This window comes from Protomyctophum bolini (assembly GCF_963924005.1).
Source record: "Protomyctophum bolini genome assembly, chromosome: 5".
Lineage (NCBI taxonomy): Eukaryota > Metazoa > Chordata > Actinopteri > Myctophiformes > Myctophidae > Protomyctophum > Protomyctophum bolini.
The window spans coordinates 44,427,921-44,445,619 of record NC_137866.1 but is presented as its reverse complement, the minus strand read 5'-3'; the positions used below and the strand labels follow the sequence as shown (position 1 = coordinate 44,445,619).

Below are 17,699 nucleotides of genomic sequence, written 5' to 3'. Positions count from 1 at the left end.
TACACTCTGTCTGCCCCTGTCGTTGTGGGGCAGACAGTACACTCTCTCTGCCCCTGTCGTTGTGGGGCAGACAGTACACTCTGTCTGCCCCTGTCGTTGTGGGGCAGACAGTACACTCTGTCTGCCCCTGTCGTTGTGGGGCAGACAGTACACTCTGTCTGCCCCTGTCGTTGTGGGGCAGACAGTACACTCTGTCTGCCCCTGTCGTTGTGGGGCAGACAATATACTCTGTCTGCCCCTGTCGTTGTGGGGCAGACAGTATACTCTGTCTGCCCCTGTCGTTGTGGGGCAGACAGTACACTCTGTCTGCCCCTGTCGTTGTGGGGCAGACAATATACGCTGTCTGCCCCTGTCGTTGTGGGGCAGACAACAGAGACCGTATACTCTGTCTGCCCCTGTCGTTGTGGGGCAGACAGTATACTCTGAGTGCCTCAATTTGACATCTTGTAGATCTGATATGACTGGATAGGTTTCATGCGTCTCTCTTTGCCTCCTGTCTGTCTGTCTGTCTCCATCCGGTCCCTGCAGAGATCAGTGCACACACACACACACACACACACACACACACACACACACACACACACACACACACACACAGTCACACACACACACACACACACACACACACACACACACAGTCACACACACACACACACACACACACACACACACACAGAGCAGTGTGGTGAAATGTGTATCATATGCTGTCAGGCAGAAACCTCCATATCTCCATAACAATTTTATAACGTCACAGTCTCAAATAGTGGGCTCTGATTGGCGCACCCACCACAACTCTGGGGTGAGCAAAAATGTCATTCAAACTGAGGAGTTTTTTTTTTAAATCTCCCTGCTGAGGCAGATTGGTCTGGATTCCAGGCTACTATACTTGATCGTATACTACAGAGTCACAAAAACACGTTCAAAAGATCTGCAAGCTCGGAACGCACTTTGAGCTTGCAGATCTGTGATCTAGAGACGATATAGGACCTGGAGGGGGAGAGAGAGAGAGAGAGAGAGAGAGAGAGAGAAGGCTCCACCTACCTGCAGCACTATCATTCACAATACTGCTGGCTCAGAGAGAGAGAGAGAGAGCTGTCTGCCTCCATCACATTCCACCTCCACTACACACTCTCCACTCAGCATCCTCCACATCCTCCAGGGTCTTCCTCTCACTCACACACACATTCTCACACAGCAGACATTTCCCAATTGTAAACGTAACTCCCCGTGTCTTTCTTAAACCATAAAACAAAACAATGTATCTTGTGAGAGAGCCAGGGACGTTTTCTTTTCACATTGTCAGTTTCTCTGATTTCTCTGGCCCTCACGAGTATAGTGAAGCCTGCACGCACGCACGCACGCGCACTCAGAGCAATCACTCTCAAAGCAATCACACACACACACATCCATGCGTCCAGCCCTAGTGTGTGGAAGCAGAGTAAAGTGCAGTGGACTGACTGACAGTGCAGTGGTCTAATTGTAGCAGGACGAGAGAGAGAGAGAGAGAGAGAGAGAGAGACACATATAATGAGCTAGTGGACCGCCTGTCCTCTGTAGTTTCATGGAGGAGGGGATGATGAGAGAGGAGGGCAAGAGGAGAGAGGAGAGAGAAGATGGGAGAGGATGTGTTCAGAGAGGAGGGGAGGGAGGTAGAGAAGAGGAGATGGGAGAGGATGTGTTCAGAGAGGAGGGGAGGGAGGTAGAGAATAGGAGAAGGGAGAGGATGTGTTCAGAGAGGAGGGGAGGGAGGTAGAGAAGAGAAGAAGGGAGAGGATGTGTTCAGAGAGGAGGGGAGGGGAGGTAGAGAAGAGAAGAAGGGAGAGGATGTGTTCAGAGAGGAGGGGAGGGAGGTAGAGAAGAGGAGAAGGGAGAGGATGTGTTCAGAGAGGAGGGGAGGGAGGTAGAGAAGAGGAGAAGGGAGAGGATGTGTTCAGAGAGGAGGGGAGGGAGGTAGAGAATAGGAGAAGGGAGAGGATGTGTTCAGAGAGGAGGGGAGGGAGGTAGAGAAGAGAAGAAGGGAGAGGATGTGTTCAGAGAGGAGGGGAGGGGAGGTAGAGAAGAGAAGAAGGGAGAGGATGTGTTCAGAGAGGAGGGGAGGGAGGTAGAGAAGAGGAGAAGGGAGAGGATGTGTTCAGAGAGGAGGGGAGGGAGGTAGAGAATAGGAGAAGGGAGAGGATGTGTTCAGAGAGGAGGGGAGGGGAGGGGAGGTAGAGAAGAGAAGAAGGGAGAGGATGTGTTCAGAGAGGAGGGGAGGGAGGTAGAGAAGAGGAGAAGGGAGAGGATGTGTTCAGAGAGGAGGGGAGGGAGGTAGAGAAGAGGAGAAGGGAGAGGATGTGTTCAGAGAGGAGGGGAGGGGAGGGGAGGTAGAGAAGAGAAGAAGGGAGAGGATGTGTTCAGAGAGGAGGGGAGGGGAGGGAGGTAGAGAAGAGAAGAAGGGAGAGGATGTGTTCAGAGAGGAGGGGAGGGGAGGGGAGGTAGAGAAGAGAAGAAGGGAGAGGATGTGTTCAGAGAGGAGGGGAGGGAGGTAGAGAAGAGGAGAAGGGAGAGGATGTGTTCAGAGAGGAGGGGAGGGAGGTAGAGAAGAGGAGAAGAGAGGAAACGGTGCCTAGACCCTGGAGATAGAGCGAGAGAATAGAGAAAAGGATGAAGGAGGGACGGAGCGATAGAACACAGAGAGAGAGAGAATAGAACACAGAGAGAGAGAGAGAGAGAGATAATAGAACACAGAGAGAGAGAGAGAGAGAGAGAGGGAGAGAGAATAGAACACAGTGAGAGAGAGAGGGAGCTGAGGCAGCCTGTCCTCTGTGCTGTGTCAGAGGTTCATGCAGGCGGCTGGTGATTTATTGCTCATCTATTTGGCTTAGCAGACACACTCTTTACTCACTCTGCATCTCTCTCTCTCTCTCTTTCTCTCTCTTACATCCCCATCTTTTTCTCCCGCATATCCCCCCCACACAGGTCTGTCTGTCTGTCTGCCTGTCTGTCTGTCTCACACACTAAGCCACTGGTTCACAATATGGGCTTCAGGGATGCACCAGTGGTCCTAAATAAATGGACCTTTTACAGGTTGTAAATCATGTGTGGATCCTTTTTAATTAAGGGTCCATTTGATTTTTACACTGAGGATTTTATACAGTTGAGATTGTGTCCATGGTTCTGTATAGTTTAATTCAGTGGTTCTGAACCTCTTAACCATACCCAGTTTGATATGCATCAAACTGGGTATGGGATATGCATCAAATCGTACTGTGTGTGTGTGTGTGTGTGTGTGTGTGTGTGTGTGTGTGTGTGTGTGTGTGTGTGTGTGTGTGTGTGTGTGTGTGTGTGTGTGCGTGTGCGTGTGTGTGTGTGGATATCTTTTATGTGAAGCAAGCTGGTCACCTGGTCACAGAGATAAGCAGAAGGAACACTTGCTAATTTACTGTCCGGGTAGCAGTGGGTAGAGCACTGGCCTCTTGACCACAAGGTGAAGAGGTCGATTCCATGAATAGCACGGCTTGTGTGTGGCACGTTGTGCGGTAAGTATACTGTGAGCTGCTGGTACAGTAGGTGATGCGCTCCACCTCCCAGTGCACACTGGGGTACAGTAGGTGATGCGTTCCACCTCCCAGTGCACTCTGGGAAACTGGGATAGACTCACTCCCGCACTCTGGTAGATACTGTACTGACAATAAGCCTCTCTGACATACTACTACTGTACTTACTGTCACCAACTTACAGTAGACACAGACAGGCGCATGTCCTTCACCTCTGCAAGCGTTTAAATGAACTCCTTCAATATGTTTTTTCTCGCAAACTAAAGCAAGGGAAAATAATAAAGAATGGCGGAAATTAGACATTACTGCACTCTTACACAGGCATAAACAAACAAAAATAACTACTACGCTTATAATATAAACTACAGTATTCAATCATTAACATATCGTTGATGTCCGGAGGAATCCACCTAACTCCATTTTTGAGGGTTTTGATTTTTTTTTTTAAATCAGTGCTATTGCACACCCTTTATGTGTGTTGTTACGAAAATATCGAACCAATGAAAAGTATAAAAAAAAACACCTTCAGACAAAACCTCTTAACTCCATTGGACCCTCAAACTGTCTGCTAAAGCAACTAACTCCACCACCTCTCCCCCTCTCATGCAATTGACAATATATAAAGTCACACCACCAACATTGATGAGGCAGTATTGCTTTGTTTTCAAAATATTAATTTAATATTAAATTTACATTAAAGGACCTATAACATAAAATTCAACTTTTTCAATTTCTTTTGTGTTTTTGGGGCTCCCATGTGTGTTTTCTATCCCCACAAATAACCAATTTTGAACAATCAGGCCTTCATGTCATTTGGGTGTTTTAATGGAAATTGCTCTCAGAAACAGCTCGACTGATTTTGGCCTCATCGTGATGTCATCAATGTCACCCTACTTTGTATAATTCCTCCTTTTCGTCAGTCTTCAGTTGCAAATTTGTATTTCCACTTTGTTTACAATGTCCACCATTGTAGATTTTCCAAGCTGGCATGGAATGGAAACAAGCCTGGTTTTATCTAGCATGAGTATTATAATGACTCACTCAAATATTAAATAATCTGCATATCAGCACCCTCTCCACCTCAGGACATTGTGGTACTGCAGCTAAAACTGCTTTCAAAGTCCAGAAAGAATTGACAAGGCCTCGTTATATCAGAGTGGTGATTGAGGCTCAAACCGTTAGAAATAACTTTGAGGGACATAGACAATATGATTATTAAATATTAAAAGCAGTTTTAAAATGCATGTTATTTGCGCTTTAAGTTAGGTGGTTTCTTCTCGACAGCAGAGATATTCAACTCTTTTGAATACTGTTTCAGAGGCATAGCGAATCTCATTCTTATTCATTCTTATCTAATATAATCCTGACCTGAGCGCTTCAGACCCACACAAGCATCCCTATTTGGACCATGGTGGCCCCCGGGAACCGACGTTGAGAAACGGCACACTTAATAAGAAAACCTCTATTCATCGCACCATTCAGGTTTTTCCTCGGTTCTACGAACTGAGGCCATTACAAGTGATGTCCTCGTATATTACTAGGTCGAATGTGTTTTGCCACCGGATATTGTGAGGGAAGGGACACTGGGTCCTTGAAAAAGCCATCCTCCTCCTCGCAGTCTCCAATGTGATGAGTAATGCTTTGCTGTGTGCCGAGGCGTTGGTGGTGGTGGGGTACCTGGAATTATCTAGGACACAGCTGGACCCCTTCCAAGAAAAGCAGCTTCTGTTCTGCAGGCTTTTTGGCGCTTCATACTGTGAAATCGTGAGCCCTTAATTCACCTCCCGGGACAAAAAAAGATTGGACCCGTATAGGAGGGTGCTGTAAAATTAGTACTCAGGATGTTACGCTGTTTTGTATAGGCATCGGATCAGGTGGTGACGACACCCTATTGTAGGGAATAGTCTCTATGCTGTAAACATGTAGAGTAGTGATGTAATGGGAGCTAACCTAGAAATGTCTCTCTCTCTCTCTCTCTCTCTCTCTCTCTTCCACCCTTTGTTTTCTCTATTCTCTTGCTTTGCTTCTCTCTCTCTCTCTCTCTCTCTCTCTCTCTCTCTCTCTCTCTCTCTCTCTCTCTCATGATTACCTATGCTGCTGCTGCTGCTGCAATGTCTGTAGCAAGAGCAGCTTGGCACCAACACCCCAAACATGTATAATGGATGGCTTCTACAATGTTTTTTGACTGAAGGAAGCCAAACAAAAATACATGTTACCTTTGGAAACCTTGAACCTAAAACCTCTCTCTCTCTCTCTCTCTCTCTCTCTCTCTCTCTCTCTCTCTCTCTCTAATCCAGGTCCTATGTGTGGTGAAGCGGCCGAAGGGAAGAGGAAAGGTCGTCCCAAGGCAGAGGTCCAGGAGCTACGCAGCATCCCTGTGAGTGCTATAGCTTAGCTCTCGTTTTTCGTCCAGCAGCACTGGGCGGAAAGTAACTGTTTACCTAATACAAGTACCGTGCTTTAACAACCACTTCAACCCTATTATGGTACAGTAGTCCATCACGGCTCTGTCCTAGTGTGTTTTCTGTTATTTGCGGGGGGGGGGGGAAATAGCTGATCGACAAGCTCACAACATGTCGTGTTTGCGACGTGTTGTGATCTTGTTGATCCGCTGTTTTCGGTGAAAGCTTTCCCCACAACAACATGGATGCCGGGGGTTTAAGTGGTTAGGTACTATTTAGAGAGGACCATTTACTTCACTTGAGCGTTTGTTCAATACAAGAGGCTTGGCTTGCTCTGCAGTGTTGTGTACAGTACACCCCTGGCATAGTCCCTGGAGTCAGACAATTATTCCACAATCTCACAACGCTAGTATGCACAGTCTGTAACTACCGTACTGTCTACTTACTACACCCAACTGAACAAGCAGAGCGAAGGGAGTTATAGTTGTTGTCATCGTTTGTCATTTCCGTTGTGAAAATGCATCTCCATTTCTGCTTAGCAGCAACCTAGATATGCTTCGGCTTTTTGTAGCTGTAGTTGTTAACAGTAGAACAAATTAGGAGGAAGGCGGACATCCGCTGTTCAGCATGCATGACGGAAGCATATTTACTGTATGTTGTTATCATTGCCCTACTTTAGTGAAAGATTTTTTTTTTTTTTTTTACGATTTTGTAACCTTCTATAATCCTTTAAAATAATGGTTTTTGACATAAAGGTAGCTCTCTACCAAACCGACGTTGGTGGCAGTATTATTGTGTCTGTTGCTGAAAATCTGTTGTTGAATGGGCGGTGGGTTATACACACTGTCGCGTCGGGTCGCAAGTTGTATGGAAGCGACCGTTGGATAACAGCGGCCTCGTTGTTGAAAAACACATCAAGCCATAATAGGCTATTTTCAGCACCAGAGTGTCCGTGTCGGCTCTCAGGTGCATTCAGCAACTGTTCTCACGCCTTCCAAAACGACTTAAACTGATGTCCCCAACTTCATTCGACTGCCAGTCTGTAGTGGTCTGTTTGGTGGAGAGAGCTACCTTAAGAGTTTTTTTTTTCCCAGCGACATTTCTTTTAATTGTGTGAAGCAAACAAGTCTCTACACGCTCTTGACTGACACCCGACCCTCATGTTGTTGACATGTTGCTGGTTACGTGTTTCCACGAGCAGGCCCATATGGTAGCGCAGTGGAAGGAGGAGTTTAAGCGCCGCTCCCGGGTAAAGTGTCCGAGTTCGGGCTGCTGGTTAGAATTTCCGAGCATCTATGGTGTGAAGTACCACTACCAGCGCTGCCGAGGGGTGAGAGCCAATGGCCTGCAACTACTCTCCTCTCTCTCTCTCTCCCCCAAACACATGTCTTACTATACTTGCTGAGGACGTCGACATTTTTAACCATAACCCTAATTTGTATACTTCTATACAGATGTGCCGTTTGAGAACTTCACATGTCCTGCCATTTGGGAATTCAGTAGATTCTCAGTGAGAAAGGGGGGCGGTGTTATATGTTAATTCTATTCAGATTCCCATAATGGATAGAGTTCCTCTGCTGGACACTTCTTTTCATTCGGTATAGCAAAAGCAGTTTGAATTAGCATTAGGCTAAATCGGTGAATAGAACCTGCAGGGGAAAACATGCAATTTTCAGAAAACCTTCAGGCAAAAGAACAGGAAAAGCGTGAAGAGTTGGAAAACGGCACATCTTGTGGTTGTGCGTCAATGTCGCGCTACCGAAAATAGCGGATCTGTAAGCCCACAACAACACGTCACAGTGTGACACGTTGTGAGCTTGTAGAGTTTGTAGATCGGTAGATCGACGTTGATGTGCAACTAATTAAGCACCACCTCTAAATGCCTCTAATCGAAAGCCTAGCCATGAAACAATCATTTATCATGTGAACTTGTTGGGGCATCTGGTGCTCACAAGTATAGTAATACAAGTACACACACACACACACACGCGCACGCACACACACACACACACACACACACACACACACACACACACACACACACACACACACACACACGCGCACACAATCTCAGTAGACACTAAATATTGGCTACGAACTCTGGAAGTAATTTTATCAAATTCATATATTCAAAAGATTATAATTATCTCTCCCGTGTTCTTTTTATAACGGGGAAAAGAGAACTTAATGTGAAGGTTCATTTGTAGTAGTGAAGCGACAATAACAAGACGTTTTATTTAGTTTCATAATTAAACGGGTAACATTCTGCTTCAAGAAGACCTCGTGCATTTCCAGGTGGAAAACACCAATATTTATGTACAGTTTTTACCACTAAATTACACATGGATAACTGGCGCGGCCCAGGGGCCACATGCGGCCCCCACCTTCACTTAACGCGGCCCGCAGGTTAACAGTTAGGCCACCATTGCCATAGATCTACGTCAATTAAAGGCAATTAATAAATGTTACGCTTAACGCCATTGCCATAGATAGATCTATGGCAATTGGGCTTTTATAGTGCTTTTGATTGATTTATACTAATACATAATGCTACTCATGATAGCATCTGGTTGCTAGGTGTTGTTGTCAATAACACAGGATCGCGTCATGTTGATCGCCGTGCCCATAAACACTCATTCGATCTGATCTTCTTTCAATCGCCTGTATCTCCTATTCCTTGTCCCAGATGGCATTTTTTGGTCAAAACCAGCTTTATTCCACGGCCCAGAGCCGACGCTGTGATGACCTCCATAATGCAGCATTACTCCCTGTTTACCGACCAGGGCTGCAAAGACCAGATTTAATTACTTAGAATTTGATTGTCTTTTTATGTCCAATGTATTTGTCCAATGTAGTTCATAAAGTTATCATAAGTAACCTATAGCTAAATGCATTTGAAATGAAATAAACATGATACTTTTCAGGATTCCAATTCAAATAGCAAAAAAAAGATATACATATATTCAGTATTTAAATTTAAATATAGCAAAAATAGCAGATCAAAACGCATTTTGAGCTTGTAGATCTGCTATTTTTTGATACGACAGTAGATGCAATGTGGCCCTCTGGAGTGAGCGTGGAACTACAGTGGCCCCCTCTCCATCTTCAAAGCTGCACTAAACAACACTCTAAAATGTCTATTATCTTAGGTCTGTGTATGTGACCGACCTGGTTATTGTTCTGCTATACCCGTCATGTCCACACCAGGCTACGCTGGCAGAGAAGCTGAGTCATGGCTGTCCCTACTGCGAGGCGGTGTTCGCCACCAAGGTGCGCCTGCAGAAGCATAAGCTGTGGAACCACCCCGACCGTGTCAGCCTGGAGCCCAAAGACCAGCACCACCCCAAGCTCCACAAGACCCCCAACGTCAAGGCCAACGCCAGCGCCAAGAAGAGGTGACCCGGGTCTGCTACTGAATCCCCCTCTGGTCTCAGTGACTGTGGCTGTTGTTGTTACACACATGCACAACACATTCACACTCCCAATTTGTCACATACCGGTAATAATAGATGCTTGGTCAGGATCTCATGGAATCACTTTTTAACCCATTCTGAACGGGAACCCATTTTGGTGTTAGCATCACGTTATGCTTTAGCTATTGAAAAATAGCAGATCTACAAGCTCATAGCGCGCCACCGAGTGGTGCGCTACGAGCTTGCAGGTCTGCTATTTTTGAAAAATCGAAGAACGACTGACATTTTTTTAATCTGATCTCAGGTCAGAATGGGTTCATCAGACCAGTGTGTGTCCAGTGGAAACCTCGTATGAATCTGATCTCAGGTCAGAATGGGTTAATGATTTCGTTGTCCTCCCCATCAGCATCGGACACGAAAGGTACGCGATCAAGCATACAGTAACAGTATAGAAACATGACTGAGAACCTGTGGCTTATCAGGGGTGTAAATGTCATGGTATCACCCGAATTCGATTCTTCGGGTCACGATTCTATTCGGAAACTATTCCCAATTAATTACAATCAGTTATCTTCCAAATAATACACGTACTGTTATGTATAGACTATAGATGGGTATGCGCGTGACATCAACATCGTACACGTGAACGCCTCCTGAGTGGAAAAAAACGACTTTCTGGCTTCACAGCCCATTCATCCAAACCGAGAATGTCCTATCTGATTGCATTAAACGACGTTAAACTCACTTTGCCACTTGATTGGCCACTCACTTTATGCATGTGCATACCCTCTATACATAACGTTACGGTAACATTAACTTAATTCACAATCTTTATATATATCTATACAAACCCCCCCAGTCTGGGAAAATGCGAATATTTTACAATTTTGGCATTTAGCAGACACACTTTTTTTTTTATACATTTTTTATTTATTTTATATTTTCTAACTAATGTAAATCACCAATGCACATAGGTGGCCATACACAGGGACAGCTAAAACAATGAAACAATGACAATAATAAAAGGGGGAAAAGGGAGAAAAAAACCAGTAAAGACAAAAACAAAATCGATATTTATAAATAAATATAGCAGACGCTCTTAATCCAGAGCGATTTACAATAAGTAAGGTCCACACAAAAGAAAACTCACCCCTATCGCTCATGCTCATCACTCCCCCCCCCCCCCCCCCCCTCTCTACCAGGCCCATGGAGAACAACAGCCCCCCCTCGCCGGTGTTCTTCAAAGTGAAGAAGACTCACGAGGCGTCCACGCCGTCACAGAACGGCGAGCTGGCCAGGAGCGACAGGACACGACAGCAACACGGCCACAGCCACGGCCAGCCGCCACAGCAGCAGCAGCAGCAACCACCACCACCACCACCACCACCCAGTAGCCTCCAGCAGTCCCACCATCACTACCACCACCACCACCAACAACAGCAGCCTGTCCAGTCCCCCCCGTCCCACCAGAGCACCTCGTCTGACGGCGGAGGCAGTGACAGCGAGGAGGGGGGCAGCCTCCCGCCGCCCCACGACGAGGACCCGGAGAGGATGCGGCACAGTAAGATTAAACTATACGTCGACCCTTTTTCCTTGGTGTCGATTAATATACATACAGTAACGTTCCAGAGGAAAATTGCCGATTTACATGTTTATAGCGGAGTGGCCCAGAGACCAAAAGGCTATAATATCTCCCCTATAGCCAACGGAAAATTCCCCTTTAGGCTAGTGGTTAAGATGTTGGGCTCTCCACACGGGAGACCCGGGTTCGAATCGCCGGCCTTACACATGCTCACAAGTTACAACAACGTGTAACAAGGACGAGTTGTGAGAATGTAAATCGGCTTCTTTTCACAGAGATTTTGTGTGGAGTGAAAAAAGGAGGACCCAGTCAATTAAATAAATACTGTAGACTAGAGTTGAACCACATGAATCCTAACATCCCTATTCTGGGGTAAAAAAAAATCTACGAAATTCACAAAATTCAGCACATGTGTGCTTTGTAGAGGGGGAATAAAGGAGCCGCTTGGTGTCCCAGGTCAATGAAGTACCGTATATAAGGCTCCAAGTGTGTGTTTAACTGCAAATCTTCTGAAATGCTCTGTGGTATAACGTGCAACGTGTCCGTCCCTCGTCCCAGGTGTGTGTGTTTGACCATAACTCTAACGTTCTCTTTTTTGAGCCAGGACGGAAACAGAAGACCCCCAAGAAGTTCACCGGCGAGCAGCCCTCCATCTCGGGGACGTTTGGACTGAAAGGTAATAATGATATACAGATCCTTTTTACGTTGTTGGTCTGGTTGTATATACTGTATACCTTGCTCTTTCCCCCTGACAGGAAAACTGCTTCCCCTGCGGTCTCGTCCCCTTATTGAATGAAACAATCGAATCAGCCGGTTTGGGTGTAATATATAAATGACTGAACAAGTGAAGGAATGGAAAGGAGTGTAATGCGACTGGATGATCCATCATTGTTATACAGTACAGCCGGTCTACCGCAGTTTCCCCTGTGATGATTCATTGAATAACGTAATCCTTGAGAGGACAAATATAGTGCAGCTATGAAGCAGCTGAACTGTACCACGCTACAGCAGCACTGTATAATCCTCTGCCATCCGGGAACCTGTTTTTGGTGAATAAACAGCTTAGATTAACTACGATCAAAATGACTCGACAGCATATGAAAATGAAGCTTGGCTTAAAGAATTTGCCATGCAAAAATAATACAGAAACGATGTCACGGCATCACCTCAGTGCATTTCTTACACCCGGGCTGTTGTCGTCGAAGCATTTTACATGCAGTTTATTTTTGTTCGGCAATACAATAGAAATTCTGAATTCAATGAAATCAATATCAATAAACTAGTAAATGAAATACATTCTTTTCAACTATCTTTGACTGTAAACAATGAACAAATGAATTATGCAAATGAATTCATGTGAATTAAATTGAACTGTGTAACCCTGTGTCGTTTAGAGCCCCGACAGACCAAGTATGCCGATATATATTGGCCATGACTGTTTTGTTGGGTTCCGCCTCGTTCCTCATACCATCAGCATCACTGTCGTACCAATAACCACAGTAAAGCACACCCTCGTGGAATAGTGCTTAACCCATTCTGAACGGGAACCCGTTTTGGTGTTAGCATCATGTTATGCTTTAGCTATGGCGCGCTACGAGCTTGTAGGTCTGCTATTTTTGAAGAACGACTGACATTTTTAGAATCTGATCTCAGGTCAGAATGGGTTAATTAGACCAGTGTGTGTCCAGTGGAAACCTCGTATGAATCTGATCTCAGGTCAGAATGGGTTAATTACTAGTATACCTGCATGGTTGTAGTTGGTCTAACTGTTAGTGCCCACTGCCTGCCGCTCAAAAGCACAAGATCTCCCAACAAGTGGCTGTTCCGTCTTGCGTCTCAGTGGTAGAAATGTTTGTCTCCTCAACTTTATTTGTTTATTTGGCAAAGACATTGATTGATTTATTGATTGATTGATTGATTGATTGATTGATTGATTGGAAATTGTATATTAACAGTTTGTAGAGTTAACCGCAGTTCGAGGAAAGCACAGGTCAATACTCTGCTAAGATGATTGAAATACCCAGGAAAGCACAATGGCTTGTTTTCATCGGGGGGGGGGGTCTCAGTTTTCATTAATGAACACAAAAAACAAGAGATGGATGACCTCATTTTTACATGATTATGCGATGCTGTAAATATCAAATCAAATCAAATCCATTTTATTTGCATAGCACATTTAAAAACGACTCTCGTCGTACCAAAGTGCTTCACAGCGGTCAAAGAAAAGAACACGATACAGTACAATACAATACATCAGTGAAACAATAAAATAAATAAAAAGAAATGGAAGAAAAAAGAGAGCAGTTAAAAGGCAGTACGGAGAACGTATCCTATAAAGTAAATTAGGGGGACTGGAAGGCTTGAGAGTAGAGGAACGTTTTGAGCCTAGACTTAAAACTAACAGTGAGTGGGATGCTGTTCCAAATTTTAGGGGCTGCGACAGCAAAAATTACATACAGTAGACAGTAAATATGACATATATAAATAAAATTTCAATTCCCCAGACATAAAAGCAAAGAAATACAAACCATAAATACGTTACTACAAAACATTCAACTAAATGTGAACAAAACTACGTTTAAAATAACTGTATAGGAATCCTGGCAAGGACATACATATTACAGATTGCAGCTTTAAAGTATAGGGTAAGTGATATGAAATAGCTCAATATTCTCATAGCTATACGGCCAAGCTACACCGGGGCATGTGTGCGTTTGACGGTAAGCGCACTACGCGCACAAAGTATGCGTGCGAAATGCCCCGTGGCTACACCAGATCTGTGGCGCGCGGCAGATTTGTGCGGGACCTTCCGGGAGGATATATAGATACGCGCGCATGGGGGGCATACGCACGTAAATAAATTAGAACCGATCCTATTTTTAGAGCATGCGTAGGATGGCCCGCGGTATCCGTGCGTCTGGTGTAGCTGGTATCATTGACGTATATTGGTCCTATCCAAACGCACTGTACGCGCGCAGTAAACGCATACGCACGCGCGCAGAATTGCCTGGTGTAGCTTGGCCGATAGAGAGTTGGTTCAGTAACAGGGCAGGTCTCCCAGTCTCTCCAGCTCTTCTTAAACCCATTTTGACCTGAGATCAGATTCTAAAAAATGTCTTCTACATCTTGACAGTTTTCTGAAAAAGCTATGTTTCTATGTCAGTCGTTCTTCGATTTTTCTAAAATAGCAGACCTACAAGCTCGTAGCTTGTTCAATAGCTAAAGCATAACATATTATATGCTAATACCAAAAGGGGTTCCCGCCCAAAATGGGTTAAATAAACAGAAACCGCATGTTCAGGTCTGGATACCAATTACAAGTGAAATTGGAAGTGATGAAAAGCATAAATGAGCAGAAAGAATTTAAGTGGAACTGGAACAATATAGGAAATGTAAGCTGATAATAAATGGGTACGCGCTCCTGAATTGGCAACCCACCTGAAAAATGTATTTTCGAGCTGTTATTCATTGAAGAACCCCTGTTATTATTTAAAAAAAACAATAGCAATGATTACTGTCAGAATATATTTATAACATTTTAACCAAACAATATCACTTACCATACCTTTAATTTAGTCTCTGTCGGGTGGAAACCTCATGGGCCCTATCTACCCCTTAACCCTAAACTTCTTTGCCAGTTTTAATATTTTGAAAAACATTTTTTTTTAAAATCAATCATAGCCACAAGCTCACAACGTGTCGATGTAGATCGGCTAGTAGAACTATTTCTGTTAAAATAAATGTTTTTAAAAATAGTAAAATATGGCAAAAAAACGTTTATGGATAAGGGGTATGAGGCGGCATGCAAGATATGGCCCAAATGTCCAAAGCTGTTACTTTTCAGGATTCAAGTTGAATTTTGTTTGTTACACTTTCAGAGTTACAGATGGATTAATGAAGGGAAATTGAGGCCAATGCGTTACAATGGCGGCGGTGCTGAGCATCACGCACGTTCCTTCTCCGCTCCGTTGTTGTGATCGCCACTTAGGAATATTTATTAACACTACGACACGATTACAGTACATCGTTTTAACCCATTTAGGCCTGACGTTGACGTTTTTAAAATGTCTTCTAAATTCTGACAGTTTTCTGAAAGATGTTTCTGTATCAGTGGTGCTCAATATTTCATGTCAAGAACCACAAAATGTAATTGGCCACCGACCCCCATCTGAAAATATGTTGTTCCAGGAACAAACGTTGGCTCTGAAAGAATATATATTCAAAGATGTGTGCCACATTTTCACGATTTTTCAAAAATAGCAGACCTACAAGCTCGTAGCACGCCACTCGGTGGCGCTCTATGAGCTTGTAGATCTGCTATTTTTCAATTGCTAAATTATAACATAATGTTTAAAACACCAAAACATCATGACAAGCAACTCGGCGGTCGGCGCAGTGGCTCTTCAACGGTCAGTGAAAACACGGCAGTCGAGATCTGGATCACGATTGTTTAATTAATCACGGCATTAAAACATGTAAATATGGGAGATTCTACTGTGTTGCTCCTTTAGCTCTGCCAGCCCAGTGTGTGTGTGTGAACTCTCTTATCAGCGGTGGTGGCTCTAATGGCTCGGCGTTCATGAGGCGAGACTTTTAAAAGGTGTTTCATATCCTGGATCACTGACGCAGTTCTCCCATACATGCACTCATCATATGGTACCCAGACATAGTCACGCGGCCTGTGTGTGTGCGTGCGTGCGTGAGCGAGCGTGCGTGTCCACGTTTCACAAGCTCTGTCCCTCTCAGGGAATGTGCAGTGACTCATATACAGTAGAGTGCAAAAGCAAGACCGCAAATTATTTATCACCGTGTAGCATATACTGTATTAATCCATCCATAATGTGCAGAGCTTTGAACTCTCTCTCTCTCTCTCTCTTCCCTGGCGGTCACAGAATTTTCCCATTTTTATATGCATAGTCTCGACTTTCTCTTTTGGTGTTCAGCATTGTCCTTCGTCTCCCCCCCCCCCCCCCCCCCCCCCCATCCTCCTATGACTCTCATTTTACCTTGAACAGCTTCAATAGGAAGTATTCATTACTGCCAACAGTGTGTGTACGTGTGCGCGCGTGTGTGTGTGTGTGCATGTTCCACAGGTATGACCAAGGTGGAGGAGAAGTTGAAGGCTGGTCGCGCGAAGAGGCCGGAGGCGGGGAGTGGCCACGGTGAGGAGACCCAGAGGAGGTCCAACGCTGGTGGTCAAGCTTCTAGGAAAGACCCAGCTCCTCACAGCTCTGGTGAGCCACCGCACTTTGTTTCCCAAATCCAGATGATTATAGCTTAATGTGCAACATTGTTTTCTCACTCAACAGTAAGCAAACCGACATACAGTATAGCCTATAAGTGAATGCAGGGCATCTGCACCTTTCTAAAGTGACAATTTATGGACTTTTAAAGATATTTCTGAATACCAAATATTATGAAGGAAAGGTGGCAAACATAAAAATAGACGATCTATAAGCTCACAACGCGTCACAGTTCAGCTATTTTCTAAATATTTATCTGTGTTACTGAGGCGAACCAAATTAGATTTCAAGTGCTTATGGGGGTGGGAGTCCCCAGTTCAAATATGATTAGGGGGGGGGGGGGGGGGGGGGGGGGGTTGAGAGTTTGAGAACCACTAAGCTACCAGACCAGCACACAACAAACATTGACCCATTACACTGCAGTGGTTCTCAAACATTTACATGCCATGGCATTTACATGCCAAGGATCCCCATCTGACAAGATTCTGTGTGAGGGACCCCCCCCTTAAAAGAAAATTGAATTAAGTAATTGAAAAAACACGGCCCCCCCATATAGCAAATGTACAAGCTCACATTGCGCTTGTATATCTGCAATTTTCAAATAGCCAAGTGGTAAAACATAGTACTTCGAAGCCTATAGTCGCTTCTTCTGGGCTTGTTTTCGTAGACTTGGCCGCTTAATTGTTTCTTTCTTGCGAAATTGGGCAATGTAACAGTTAAATAGCTGCAGATGTGAAAGTGAAATAAGGCAGTTAAAATAGCAGCAGACATAGTACAAACGTGACGGAGTACATAAGTGACAGCGCGTGGTGGCCTGTGGCATCAGGACAGCCTGGCGACACAGGCCCAATCAGGGCTATAATTAACTGAACGAGTTGTGACTGACTGATGGGCCGTCTTTGATTGGATTAGACTTTATTGTCCCAGAGGAGACGATTGTTTTCACAGCCTTGTTCCACATAGAAACGGGGGAAAAGGAAACACTGGCACACATACAGCACAATATTGTGAAGACAATACGTAATATCTGCATAATGCATCCATACAGTACCTCCTAACACCTCCTAAACATGTCAAGCGTATAGCCCTTATGCCCATGTCGCCGCAGTGCAGCGCCAAATACATCTTTCTTGCATCATAGAAAAAGAAAACATAACGTAAGAAGACATCACATCACATTTCATTTCAGATAATACTCGGCTGTGCAGGCACGTTTCTGGGTGTGGGTGGCGGGGGCTTGGGCCAGGCACAAAAAAGCTCTCTTCCTACGCAAGCCATCGAAGGGATGTGTTTGTGTTTGTGTTTGTGTAACCCTTTAGAAACAAATGAAAATAAAATCCCTTTTGTTTTTGCACCTTTTTTGTGTAGTAAGAAGAACTCTTGTTTGTTTCATCCCCTTTCTTTAGTCTACTTCCTCCAGGGTACTGTACTTCTGTGTAACAACAACAGAACAAACTGTGTGTGTGTCTAACAACAACACTACTTGTTTAAGGCACTGTGGCAGTGGTGCTGCTGCTGCATTA

General features: G+C 44.7%; 1 protein-coding gene across 5 annotated transcripts in view; it reads left to right on the top strand.

Annotated features, from left to right (window-relative positions):
- znf512b (zinc finger protein 512B) overlaps window positions 1–17,699 on the top strand; it is a 91,956-nt gene that overhangs the window by 37,809 nt on the left and 36,448 nt on the right. For 3 of the 5 annotated variants that reach the window (XM_080763169.1, XM_080763168.1, XM_080763170.1), the window contains 6 exons: window positions 5,834–5,913; window positions 7,140–7,268; window positions 9,146–9,333; window positions 10,554–10,912; window positions 11,538–11,609; window positions 16,027–16,167. In XM_080763169.1, the coding sequence (XP_080619295.1) occupies window positions 5,834–5,913; window positions 7,140–7,268; window positions 9,146–9,333; window positions 10,554–10,912; window positions 11,538–11,609; window positions 16,027–16,167 (969 nt within the window). The remainder of the gene's footprint in view (window positions 1–5,833; window positions 5,914–7,139; window positions 7,269–9,145; window positions 9,334–10,553; window positions 10,913–11,537; window positions 11,610–16,026; window positions 16,168–17,699) is intronic. The other 2 variants (XM_080763171.1, XM_080763172.1) reach the window with 1 other exon arrangement.